The following is a 14,287-nucleotide window of genomic DNA, read 5'->3' on the forward strand; positions in this document are numbered from 1 at the left end:
GCGGTGGTTCGGATTTAAGCGACTGCCACTACATTCAGAGGGTCCATCAGTGCTATGTGAAACCAGCTTGACACTACACAGACAGAATGATTTGCACAAGCCTACATGCACCGAATGTCTGCAAGATGTTTGGAACAACCAAAAAGAAGAATTGCTGCTGTTTTGCAAAGGGTGGTAAAACCAAATAATGATTTGATTTAGATTTCTCTGTTCTTTTACTTTGTATTTTACCAATTGATAAAAATGAAATTTTAACAGTTCTTTTTTTGAAAGAATTCTTACTGTGCAGCATTTTTTTTTCCACACCTGCTTAAACCTTTTGCTTTGCAGCATGTCACAAAAGCTCCCCGCTTACATGTGATATTTATACATAGGCCCCAAATCCATAGCATATGTTGTTAAAATGTTTAACGTTGTTATATTATATAGCGGTATCACTTAACCCCTTAGTGACAGAGCCAATTTGGTACTTAATGACCAGGCCAATTTTTGCAATTCTGACCACTGTCACTTTATGAGGTTATAACTCTGGAACGCTTCAACGGATCCCGCTGATTCTGAGATTGTTTTTTCGTGACATATTGTACTTCATGTTAGTGGTAACATTTCTTCGATATTACTTGCGATTATTTATGAAAAAAAGGAAATATGGCGAAAATTTTTAAAATTTTGCAATTTTCAAACTTTGTATTTTTATGCCCTTAAATCAGAGAGATATGTCACGAAAAATAGTTAATAAATAACATTTCCCACATGTCTACTTTACATCAGCACAATTTTGGAAACAAAATTTTTTTTTGTTAGGGAGTTATAAGGGTTAAAAGTTGACCAGCAATTTCTCATTTTTACAACACCATTTTTTTTTAGGGATCACATCACATTTGAAGTCATTTTGAGGGGTCTATATGATAGAAAATAATGAAGTGTGACACCATTCTAAAAACTACACCCCTCAAGGTTCTCAAAACCACATTCAAGAAGTTTATTAACCCTTTACGTGCTTCACAGGAACTGAAACAATGTGGAAGGAAAAAATGAACATTTAACTTTTTTTTGCAAACATCTTAATTCAGAACCATTTTTTTTATTTTCACAAGTGTAAAAACAGAAATGTAACCATAAATTTTGTTATACAATTTCTCCTGAATACGCCAATACCCCATATGTGGGGGTAAACCACTTTTTGGGCGCACCGCAGAACTTAGAAGTGAAGGAGCGCCGTTTGACTTTTTCAATGCAGAATTGGCTGGAATTGAGATCGGACGCCATGTCACGTTTAGAGAGCCCCTGATGTGCCTAAACAGTGGAAACTCCCCACAAGTGACACCATTTTGGAAACTAGACCCCTTAAGGAACTTATCTAGATGTGTGGTGAGCACTTTGAACCCCCAAGTGCTTCACAGAAGTTTATAACGTAGAGCCGTGAAAATAAAAAATCGCTTTTGTTTACACAAAAATGATCTTTTCGCCCACAAATTCTTATTTTCACAAGGGTAACAGGAGAAATTAGACCACAAAAGTTGTTGTGCGATTTCTCCTGAATACGTCGATACCCCATATGTGAGGGTAAACCACTGTTTGGGCGCACCGCAGAGCTTGGAAGTGAAGGAGCGCCGTTTTACTTTTTCAATGTTGAATTGGCTGGAATTGAGATTGGACGCCATGTCGTGTTTGGAGAGCCCCTGATGTGCCTAAACAGTGGAAACCCCCCACAAGTGACACCATTTTGGAAACTAGACCCTTTAAGGAACTTATCTAGATGTGTGGCGAGCACTTTGAACCCCCATGTGCTTCACAGAAGTTTATAACGTAGAGCCGTGAAAAGAAAAAAAAAAAAATCGCATTTTTTCTACAAAAATGATCTTTTTGCCCACAAATTTTTATTTTCACAAGGGTAACAGGAGAAATTAGACCACAAAAGTTGTTGTGCAATTTCTCCTGAGTACATCGATACCCAATATGTGGGGATAAACCACTGTTTGGGCGCACCACAGAGCTTGGAAGAGAAAGAGTGCCGTTTTACTTTTTCAATGTAGAATTGGCTGGAATTGAGATCGGACGCCATGTCGCGTTTGGAGAGCCCCTGATGTGCCTAAACAGTAGAAATCCCCCACAAGTGACCCCATTTTGGAAACTAGACCCCCCATGGAACTTATCTAGATGTGTGGTGAGAACCTTGAATGCCCAAGTGCTTCACAGAAGTTTATAATGCAGAGCCGTGAAAATAAAGAATATTTTTTTTTTCCACAAAAAAGATTTTTTAGCCCCCAAGTTTTTATTTTCACTAGGGTAACAAGAGAAATTGGACCCCAAAAGTTGTTGTCCAATTTGTCCTGAGTATGCTGGTACCCCATATGTGGGGGTAAACCACTGTTTGGGCGCACGGCAGAGCTCGGAAGGAAGGAGCGCCGTTTTGGAATGCAGACTTTGATAGAATGGTCTGCGGGTATTATGTTGCGTTTGCAGAGCCCCTGATGTACCTAACCAGTAGAAACCCTCCACAAGTGACCCCATTTTGGAAACTAGACCCCCCAAGGAATTTATCTAGATGTGTGGTGAGAACTTTGAATGCCCAAGTGCTTCACAGAAGTTTAGAATGCAGAGTCGTGAAAATAAAAAATATTTTTTTTTTCACAAAAAAGATATTGTAGCCTCCAAGTTTTTATTTTCACAAGGGTAACAGGAGAAATTGGACTGCAATAGTTGTTGTCCAATTTATCCCGAGTACGCTGATGCGCCATATGTGGGGGTAAACCACTGTTTGGGCGCACGGCAGAGCTCGGAAGGGAAAGAGCGGCTTTTTGGAATGCAGACTTTGATAGAATGGTCTGTGGGCATTATGTTGCGATTGCAGAGCCCCTGATGTACCTAAACTGTAGTAAACCCCCACAAGTGACCCCATTTTGGAAACTAGACCCCCCCAAGGAACTTATCTAGATGTGTGGTGAGAGCTTTGAATGCCCAAGTGCTTCACAGAAGTTTAGAATGCAGAGTCGTGAAAATAAAAAATATTTTTTTTTTTTCACAAAAAAGATATTGTAGCCCCCAAGTTTTTATTTTCACAAGGGTAATAAGAGAAATTGGACCCCAGAATTTGTTGTCCAATTTATCCCGAGTACGCTGATGCCCCATATGTGGGGGTAACCCACTGTTTGGGCGCACGGCAGAGCTCAGAAGGGAGGGAGCACCATTTGACTTTTTGAGCGCAAAATTGGCTGTCGTGTTTGGAGACCCCCTGATGTACCTAAACAGTGGAAACCCCCCAATTCTAGCTCCAACCCTAACCCCAACACACCCCTAACCCTAATCCCAACCTGATCCATAATCCTAATCACTAACCCTAACCATAATCACAACCCTTACCCCAAAACAACCCTAATGTCAACCCTAACCGTAACCCTAATCAAAACCCTAAATCCAACACACCCCTAATCCTAATCTTAACCCTAACCTCAAACCTAACCCTAATCCCAATACACCCCTAATCACAATCCTAACCTTAACCCTAATCCCAAACCTAACCCTAATCCCAAGCGTAACCCTAATGCCAACCCTAACCCTAATACCAACCCTAATCCAAACCCTAACCCTAATCCCAGCTCTAACCCTAACTTTAGCCCCAACCCTAGCCCTAACTTTAGCCCCAACCCTAACCCTAGCCCTAAGGCTACTTTCACACTTGCGTCGTTTGGCATTCCGTCGCAATCCGTCGTTTTGGACAAGAAACGGATCCTGCAAATGTGCCCGCAGGATGCGTTTTTTGCCCATAGACTTGTATTGCCGACGGATCGTGACGGATGGCCACACGTCGCGTCCGTCGTGCACTGGATCAGTTGTGTTTTGGCGGAGCGTCGGCACAAAAAAACGTTCAATGAAACGTTTTTTTGTACGTCGCATCCGCCATTTCTGACCGCATGCGTGGCCGTAACTCCACCCCCTCCTCCCCAGGACATAGATTGGGCAGCGGATGCGTTGAAAAACTACAGCTGCTGCCCACGTTGTGCACAATTTTCACAACGTGCGTCGGTATGTTGGGCCGACGCATTGCGACGGCCCCGTACCGACGTAAGTGTGAAAGAAGCCTAACCCTAAATTTAGCCCCAACCCTAACCCTAAATTTAGCCCCAACCCTAACCCTAAATTTAGCCCCAACCCTAGCCCTAACCCTACCCCTAGCCCTAACCCTACCCCTAACCCTACCCCTAATTTTAGCCCCAACTGCTGTTCTCCTGCCGGCCGGCAGATGGAGACAGATGGCGGGCGCACTGGGCATGCGTCCGCCATGTTCTTCTGCCGGCGGCCAGGAGGAGCAGCAAGAGGATCCAGGGACCTAGGTGAGTATGCTAGGGTCCCCGAATCCCCCTATTTCTCTGTCCTCTGATGTGCGATCACATCAGAGGACAGAGAATTACACTTTACTTTTTTTTTTTTTGCGGTCGCCGGTAAACAGTTAATTACCGGCGATCGCAAAACAGGGGTCGGTAATACCGACCCCGATCATGCTCTTTGGGGTCTCGGCTACCCCCGGCAGCCGAGACCCAAAAGATTCTCCCGGTGCCGGCCGGCGGGCGCACTGCGCCCGCCATTTTGAAGATGGCGGCGCCCACCGGGAGACACGAGGAGCATCGGGGGAGCTAAGTGAGTATTGGGGGGCCACCTGGGACCCCTTTTCTCTGTCCTCCGATGTGCGATCACATCGGAGGACAGAGAAATTAAAAAGAGATCACTTTTTTTTTTGCGATCGCCGGTAAACGGTTAATTACCAGCGATCGCAAATACGGGGTGGGTTAAAAAAAACCCGAATCATGTTCTCTGGGGTCTCGGCTACCCTCGGCAGCCGAGACCCCGGAGAAAATCGGCCTCTGGGGGGCGCTATGGACTTTTTCCACAGCGCCGTTAATTAACGGCGCTGTGGTTTAAGTACCCTTAGCGGCCGCCGTTAAAAGGCGTATCGGCGGTCGCTAAGGGGTTAAAAAACAAATCCTTTTTTCTTTCATGTGAGCCAATGGGCGATGTTTTTATTGTAGGAGATGGGGTGTGCTGCGGTGCTGGTCGGTATGAATAAAAGATATCCAGAGAGTCCAGGGTATACGCGTAACGCGCGTCGGGGCTGCGAGCGTTTAACCCCTTGTGTGGAGACTATGGGTAAGACTTTCATTATATGACAATCTTATCTGAGTCCTGATTATTAGTGCTCCTGGCATTTACACTGCTGTACCCTGTCTTCTACTCACTATCACTGAGGTCCGGATATTTGTGTGTTCCTTTGGACTAGGAATCGACGGGTACTAGATTTTATACTTTGTATTCGCTCAGAGCTGGTACTCAGGATTTATATTGGCACTAGCACTTTATATATAATTTGATTATTATGTTTTGAAGGGTCTCCCATCCACTCCATATTACATTCTGGGTTTTGGTGCTGTCTTTTTCACCTTTTTTCCATTTTATTTATCTTTGTCGTGCTTCACTGTATGTGTAATATAAGTATAGGTTTTTAATTTGTCTTCAATAAAATGAGTTGTATATTTTTATTGGACTTTTTGGTCTCTCGTTTTTCTTTGTTGGATATACTGAAATAATTCTGGTTTTAATCTCAATGCATTTCAAAGTATCTATAACTTCTTCATCTGGAGAAACAATAGATGTTGGGTGAGGTTTCTCACTTGATACCTATACACTCATACACTTTGGGCAGATTGCCTCCATCATACAACTTACACTGCAAACTCAAAGTGAAGAATGTTACAATTATGGTAAGGGTATAGGATCAAATTAGTCATTTGGATCAGTTACAGTTAGAATAACAGAAGCACGCGCTATTTGCTGTATGAGACATACTTTACATACCTAACTTGATAAAAAAAAGGGTGTATAAGGATAAAAATAAAAGCATAGTGTTACTAAACAATAGAAGATACCTCTGTAAGCTCTTTTCTTACTGCTTTCTTTGCTTCCTTACTCTCCACCCGATGCTTATTCTGAAGTGATACAAGTTGCTCCCCTAATAACTTTTCCTTCAAGCTGTAATCTTCTGCAGCTTTTGCCCTATAAAGAATACAAGACATAATCTTCGTGAACTCTGTGTACATATGTACATCACAATAAATATTCTTTAGAATCACAGTGATATTACTGATTCAGAATCAGCTGCTTCTCTTGTAATTCTTTGTTTTGTAGCTCTTTTTGTAGTTCATTGACAAGATTCTGTAAAGTTGAGTTTCTCTGTAAAGTCAGGTTCAACGTTTGCGCGAGCTTTCGGTTATCCTCACGAGTAATTTCAACAAATTTCTGCAGTGGTTCTATCTGTTTGGAAAATAAAGCAAATGATAATCTCCGCTGATAAGTGCTCCTACACATGGCCGGATGTTGGTCCAAGTGCTATCAGTTAGAAAAAAAAGAATTGCCCTCGGACCAATGTTATTCAGTAGGGCAGTGCAGATGAACGATATTTTTCACTGACCGAATCGGTTTATGGAAAAATAACAAAAATTACAGCATGCACTAGTTTCATCTGTAAATAGGATAAGATTTGGCCATTCAAGTCTATGGGTGACCAAAAAAAATTGGTTGCCATACAGCGCCACAGTCTAGCATCCGATTTGTACGGAAACAATGCAATTCCAGAACATCGGAAACTGTAAATGGTTAATAGCTGCTGTAAAAAAAAACAAACAAACAGATTTTACACGGATGATTAAAAAAAAAAAATACAGTAGTGTTACCTTAAAAAAAAAAAAAAGCAAAATAAAATAAAACCAACAATAAGACTTGTGCACCTCTCTGTATTGCTGGCACTTTGCAGACTGTAGCTTTGCATTGCACTCTAACAGTTCAGCCTTCAGTTTCTCGAAACGTTCCCGATTCTGAAACCTGAGAAAAAGCATGGAGGGCAAGAAACACACAAGTACAACAAGAGAAATAAAGAATGGTATTTATGGATAAAATTAGTGTGAGGACTAAAGTCCTACATACACATTAAACGAATGTTGGCGGTGCCCACTAATATCTTCCGACAGTCTAATATGTATAGGGTCCTCCTGACTCTACCCTAACATATGAGGTCTGGGGAGAGAAGAATCCAGCCTGTTGGCATATCCAATGGCTGATCCTTTTGGTCTCCGAGAAATAAGATGCTGCCAGAGGAATTTGACAACTTTCACAATACAGAGGTGCTTGGCGTAGCCGAGCTTTCCTAGTTTTGGGGAAGTCAGGGAGGATAGCCGTCAGCTAAACAATCATTTGGCCTACAAAAATCAAAAATATATGAGGGCCTTAATAGAAGGCTGCTCATTTGCATAAATAATTTAGCTAATAAATTGCTCACTATTTGATACTTGGGTCAAACAATCTAGTTTTAATGTGTATGGCACATGCGGACAAGCGATTCTGATAAGTATATGACATTGGGACCTTCATAGTATGTGTAGTTTTAAGTCTACAATTGGTGATAATCCTGCATTTCTACTTCATAGACATAAGATAAAACATTTTGGTCAAGTTTTTAAGGCTATGCTCACATCTGTATCAGAGGCTGTGTTAGGGGCTTACAGTGCAAATTTTGTTGTTTCTGATGGTAAGACGAGTGCTGCATGGTCATCTCAGCGGAACAGTCAGACCCCATTATAAGTCAATAGGGTTCAGTGCTGTCTGTGTCCATTGTGTAACACATCTGTTTGCAGACACCACTAAAACCAGGATGATACAGATGTGAGCAGAGCCAAAGTCTCTTATTACACAAGGATGAAAGCGTCATTAGACACAATCCTTGAAAACGGCAAACAGCACAATTTTGCTTCACTACATAGAATTGTTTTGCAAGGTTTGCAAATAAAAAACAAACAAGTTTTGCTTAACCCCTTAACGACCACTGATATGCCTTTTAATGGCGGCAGTTAAGAGTTTTTATTCCTCAGTCCCACTCTTTAACGGCACTGCGTCAGAAATTCGATGGGGTCTTGGCTACAGCGGGGTAGCTGAGACCCCAGAGAACATGATTTGGGTTGGTTTTTACTGACCCCAGTGTTGCGATCATCGTTATTTACGGAATAACGGGGACCGCAAAAAAAGTCCCATTTCCCAATTAATTTCGCTCTCCTCTGATGTGAAAGCACATCAAAGGAGAAATGGGGACCCCGGAGCACCCCCCCCCCCCCCCCCCCGTACCGTGCACTTCTTCTGGGAACAAAATGGCGAGCGCTTACGCAGTGTGCCCACCAAGATCTGCCAGCCAGCACCAGTAGGAAATTTTTTCCTATTGGTTCATTTTGACCACCACAACCCCTTTGTATACCAAACCATTGCCCCTCCCCCATAACCTCCCTCTCCAACATCACTGAATGGTAGCTTAATTGTCTCCTCTCCAAATCACACTTCACCATGTGTGCACTAGACCCCCCATCCCATCCCACTTTCTCCCCAACCTCACCACCACACTTAACCCATCCCTAACCCATCTCTTAAACCTATCACTAACTTCTGGTACCTTCCCTTCTAGTTTCAAACATGCCACAATCACGCCTATCCTTAAAAAGCCAACCCTCGACCCAACCACTATGTCCAGCTATTGCTCAATATCGCTGGACATTCGCTTCCAAACTTCTGAAGCAGCACGTCCACGCTGAACTTTCCTCCTACCTCTTATCTAACTTGCTCTTTGACAATCTACAATCTGGCTTCCGTTCCCATCATTCCTCTGAGACTGCTCTGACCAAAATTACTGCTTTCGACACAGTTGACCACTGCTTCCTACTACAGATCCTCTCTTGCTTTGGCAACAAACACTTCGCCCTATCCTGAATTTCTTCATACCTTTCCAACCGCACATTCAGCGTCTCCCAATCCCACACTACCTCCTCATTCCGCCCTCTCTCTGTTGGGAGTACCCCAAGGCTCTTTTCTAAGACCCCTACTCTTCTCAATCTATACACTTGGCCTGGGACAACTCATGAAGTCCCATGGATTCCAGTACCACCTTTATTATTATTATTTATTTATACAGCACCATTGATTCCATGGTGCTTTACATGAGAAGGGGTTACATACAAGTTACAGATATCACTTACAGTAAACAAACTAACAATGACAGACTGATACAGAGGGGCGAGGACCCTGCCCTTGCGGGCTTACATTCAACAGGATTATGGGGAAGTAGACAGTAGGTTGAGGGCTGCAGGAGCTCCGGACGTGTTGGGGCAAAGAATTCAAGAGGATGGGGGATATTCGGGAGAAGTCTTGGAGGCGGTTGGATGAGGAGCGAATAAGTGTGGAGGAGAGAAGGAGGTCTTGGGAGGACCGGAGATCACGAGAGGGAAGATATCGGGAGATTAGTTCAGAGATATATGGAGGAGACAGGTTGTGGATGGCTTTGTAGGTCAGTATTAGTAATTTGAACTGGATACGCTGAGGGAATGGGAGCCAGTGAAGAGATTTGCAGAGGGGGGAAGCAGAGGAGTAGCGAGGAGAGAGATGAATTAGTCGGGCAGCAGAGTTAAGAATGGACTGGAGAGGTGCAAGGGTGTTAGCAGGGAGGCCGCAGAAAAGGATGTTGCAGTAGTCAAGGCGGGAGATGATGAGCGCGTGCACAAGCATTTTAGTAGATTGACGGTTGAGGAAAGCGCAGATTTTTGAGCTGGAGGCGACAGGAGGTGGAAAGAGCGTGGATGTGCGGTTTGAAGGACATGGCAGAGTCGACGATTACTCCGAGGCAGCGGACTTCCGGTACGGGGGAAAGCATGATGTCATTGATTGCGATAGATAGGTCAGGTAAGGAAGATCTATGGGATGGAGGAAAGATGATGCGTTCAGATTTGTCCACATTGAGTTTGAGGAAGCGAGAGGAGAAGAAGGAGGATATGGCTGATAGGCACTCTGGGATTCTGGACAGCAGAGCGGTGACGTCTGGGCCAGAGAGGTAGATCTGAGTGTCATCAGCATAAAGGTGTACTGGAATCCATGGGACTTTATGAGTTGTCCCAAGCCAAGTGTATAGATTGAGAAGAGTAGGGGTCCTAGAACAGTGCGTTGGGGGACTCCAACAGAGAGAGGGTGGGATGAGGAGGTAGAGTGGGAGTGGGAGACGCTGAATGTGCGGTTGGAAATGTATGAGGAGATCCAGGATAGGGTGAGGTCTTTGATGCCAAAGGAGGATATGGTGATGACACTCAGATCTACCTCTCTGCTGTCCAGAATCCAAGAGTGTCCCATCAGCCATATCCTCCTTCTCCTCTCGCTTCCTCAAACTCAATGTGGACAAATCTGAACTCATCATCTTTCCTCCATCTCACAGATCTGCCTTACCTGATCTATCTATCACAATAAATGACATCACACTTTCCCCAATACCAGACGTCCGCTGACTCGGAGTAACCATGTCCTTCAAACAGCACATCCAAGCTCTTTCCACCTCCTGTCGCCTCTAGCTCAAAAATATTTACAGAATCTACTAAAATGCTTGTGCATGCCCTCATCATCTCCCGCCTCGACTACTGCAACATCCTCCTCTGTGGCCTCCCTGCTAACACTCTCACACCTCTCCAGTCCATCCTTAAAGGGAACCTGTCACCCCCCCCCCCCCCGGGCCTTTATAACTAATGCTGCATTCTGCCAAGGTGGCTCTTTTAGTTCGGGTCCCTTCCACCGCTGAAAGAATCTTTTTTATAATTTGTCCCTCATACCTCTAGTTTGTCAGGGGGCAGGTCTTTCCCCCCTGACACAGATGTCTCACAGCCATCAGTCATTTCCTCCTTTCTTCTGGGCGCCGCCTCCTCAGCGTTCAGTTATTTACCCGGCGCCTGCGCTGTAATCTTTTTTCTTGGGCATGCGCAGTTAGCACTGCCCGTCCACTGACATCATATGATGTTTTCCTTCTTGCGCCTGCGTGGACGCACGGCCTGAGATCGTGCCCCGCAGTCTCTTCTGATTTATTCACACTGCGGGGCTGGGAATCTTGGGCATGCGTAGTACTTCTCTGCGGCTCTCCCTCCGCCTCTTTCCTACTGTGCAGAATCATAGGAATCGTCAGATAGACCATATTTTCCGGCGTATAAGACAACCTTTTAACCCCTAAAAATCATCTCAAAAGTCAAGGGTCGTCTTATACGCCGGGTACGGCGTGTGCAGGGAGCGGTCCTGTATGGTTCCCAGTATCTGGAGGAGAGGAGACTCTCCTTCAGGCCCTGGGATCCATATTCATGTAAAAAAAAGAATAAAAATTAAAAATATGGGATATACTTACCCTCCGACGGCCCATAGCTCTCAGCAGTGCGAGCGGCAGCCTCCGTTCCTAAGGATGCATTGAGCAAAGGACCTTCAATGACGCCGCGGTCGCGATAACATACTTTTCGTGACTCCAGATCCTTTCTTATGTCCCTGGAAGGAAACAAAGAGCCCTACTCTTCCTCTAGGGGCTAGTTCTGTCTAAGTAAGCTATTATAGCCCTTCTCACATCTAGTGTATGGTATTTTTCTTCTTCCTGATTTGCGGGGTTATTATAGAAGGAAGGAAGATTTCTTGAGACCTATGGAATTTAGTGCCTACTTTAGGCAAGTAAGAAGGGTCTGTTTTTAGGACAATTCTATCCTGGAATAGGTTGAGATCCCATGGTGACATTTGGGGAATCTGGACTGGTTCTGACCTTTGACATGCTCAAATGAATCGGGCTATCCACCTGTCTCCTGCAATATTGTGACTATATAAGGCCCCTAGAGCAGATACTTGTACTTTTAAAGTATTGACTGATAAGCCTAATTCACGCCCTTTTTGTAGAAACTCTAAGATAGCGGGAATGGGAATTTCTTTGGACAGACCTGCTGAGTGGAAACTAAGAAATTTCCTCCATACCCTTACATATATTGTTGTGGTGGTCGTTTTCCTGCTCAGTAGAAGGGTATCAATTAATTTTTCTGAAAAGCCTCTTCGTCTTAATAACTGCCTTTCAAATTCCAGACGGTAAACCGTAGGCCCTTCACATGAGGGTGGTGGAAGGGCCCCTGGGAAAGGAGATCCTGATTGTTCGGGAGAATCCACGGATCCGAGATTGACATGGCTCTGAGCCAGGAGAACCATGGCCTCTTGGGCCAAAATGGTGCTATGAGTATCACATTTGCTCTGTCCTCCCTTATCTTCCTGACGACTGCCAGTAGGATTATTATTGGAGGAAATGCATATGCTTGACGGTATGTGCATGGGACTTGCAGGGCATCGAGAATATTGAGGTTGTCCGCCAGAAACAAAGAAGCAAATTTTTCCACTTGTCTGTTGCTCCTTGTCACAAAAAGGTCTATTTCGTGTGTGCCCCATCTCTCTGTTATCATCCTGAAGATGCGACAGTTGAGTACCCACTCTCCTTGGTGCAGGGTGTGACGGCTGAGGAAATCTGCTTTGGAATTGTCTACTCCCCTGACATGCAGAGCTGACAAGGATAGAAGATGTTTTCTCGGCTATTGTTAGGATGTCGTCTGCTATAGACATGAGAGCTCCTGATATACAGTGGGGCAAAAAAGTATTTAGTCAGTCAGCAATAGTGCAAGTTCCACCACTTAAAAAGATGAGAGGCGTCTGTAATTTACATCATAGGTAGACCTCAACTATGGGAGACAAACTGAGAAAAAAAAATCCAGAAAATCACATTGTCTGTTTTTTTAACATTTTATTTGCATATTATGGTGGAAAATAAGTATTTGGTCAGAAACAAAATTTCATCTCAATACTTTGTAATATATCCTTTGTTGGCAATGACAGAGGTCAAACGTTTTCTGTAAGTCTTCACAAGGTTGCCACACACTGTTGTTGGTATGTTGGCCCATTCCTCCATGCAGATCTCCTCTAGAGCAGTGATGTTTTTGGCTTTTCGCTTGGCAACACGGACTTTCAACTCCCTCCAAAGGTTTTCTATAGGGTTGAAATCTGGAGACTGGCTAGGCCACTCCAGGACCTTGAAATGCTCCTTACGAAGCCACTCCTTCGTTGCCCTGGCGGTGTGCTTTGGATCATTGTCATGTTGAAAGACCCAACCACGTTTCATCTTCAATGCCCTTGCTGATGGAAGGAGGTTTGCACTCAAAATCTCACGATACATGGCCCCATTCATTCATTCATGTACCAGGATTAGTCGTCCTGGCCCCTTTGCAGAGAAACAGCCCCAAAGCATGATGTTTCCACCACCATGCTTTACAGTAGGTATGGTGTTTGATGGATGCAACTCAGTATTCTTTTTCCTCCAAACACGACAAGTTGTGTTTCTACCAAACAGTTCCAGTTTGTTTTCATCAGACCATAGGACATTCTCCCAAAACTCCTCTGGATCATCCAAATGCTCTCTAGCAAACTTCAGACGGGCCCGGACAAGTACTGGCTTAAGCAGTGGGACACGTCTGGCACTGCAGGATCTGAGTCCATGGTGGCGTAGTGTGTTACTTATGGTAGGCCTTGTTACATTGGTCCCAGCTCTCTGCAGTTCATTCACTAGGTCCCCCCGCGTGGTTCTGGGATTTTTGCTCACCGTTCTTGTGATCATTCTGACCCCACAGGGTGGGATTTTGCGTGGATCCCCAGATCGAGGGAGATTATCAGTGGTCTTGTATGTCTTCCATTTTCTAATTATTGCTCCCACTGTTGATTTCTTCACTCCAAGCTGGTTGGCTATTGCAGATTCAGTCTTCCCAGCCTGGTGCAGGGCTACAATTTTGTTTCTGGTGTCCTTTGACAGCTCTTTGGTCTTCACCACAGTGGAGTTTGGAGTCAGACTGTTTGAGGTTGTGCACAGGTGTCTTTTTATACTGATAACAAGTTTAAACAGGTGCCATTACTACAGGTAATGAGTGAAGGAAAGAGGAGACTCTTAAAGAAGAAGTTACAGGTCTGTGAGAGCCAGAAATCTTGATTGTTTGTTTCTGACCAAATACTTATTTTCCACCATAATATGCAAATAAATTGTTAAAAATACAGACAATGTGATTTTCTGGATTTTTTTTTCTCAGTTTGTCTCCCATAGTTGAGGTCTACCTATGATGTAAATTACAGACGCCTCTCATCTTTTTAAGTGGTGGAACTTGCACTATTGCTGACTGACTAAATACTTTTTTGCCCCACTGTAGTTCCTCCTTGATGATTTATGTACGTGACGGATGTCATGTTGTCTGATAGTACTCTTGTGTGTGTTCCTTGAAACTGCGGAAGGAATTTACATATGGCATGATAGATGGCTTTTAGTTTCCTTTCATTAGAGGAATCATTTGACTCACTAATAGACCATTGCCCCTGAACTATCTGATCTCCTAGATGTGCT

General features: G+C 44.1%; 1 protein-coding gene across 4 annotated transcripts in view; it reads right to left on the reverse strand.

Moving 5' to 3' along the window:
* The window catches only part of CCDC150 (coiled-coil domain containing 150), a 162,776-nt gene that overhangs the window by 15,755 nt on the left and 132,734 nt on the right, over positions 1–14,287 (reverse strand). For all 4 annotated transcript variants that reach the window (XM_069726963.1, XM_069726966.1, XM_069726967.1 and 1 more), the window contains 3 exons: positions 6,780–6,873; positions 6,137–6,306; positions 5,922–6,048 (listed from right to left, as the gene is read on the reverse strand). In XM_069726963.1, the coding sequence (XP_069583064.1) occupies positions 5,922–6,048; positions 6,137–6,306; positions 6,780–6,873 (391 nt within the window). The remainder of the gene's footprint in view (positions 1–5,921; positions 6,049–6,136; positions 6,307–6,779; positions 6,874–14,287) is intronic.

Source organism: Ranitomeya imitator, chromosome 5 (genome assembly GCF_032444005.1).
Source record: "Ranitomeya imitator isolate aRanImi1 chromosome 5, aRanImi1.pri, whole genome shotgun sequence".
NCBI classification, from domain to species: Eukaryota; Metazoa; Chordata; class Amphibia; order Anura; family Dendrobatidae; genus Ranitomeya; species Ranitomeya imitator.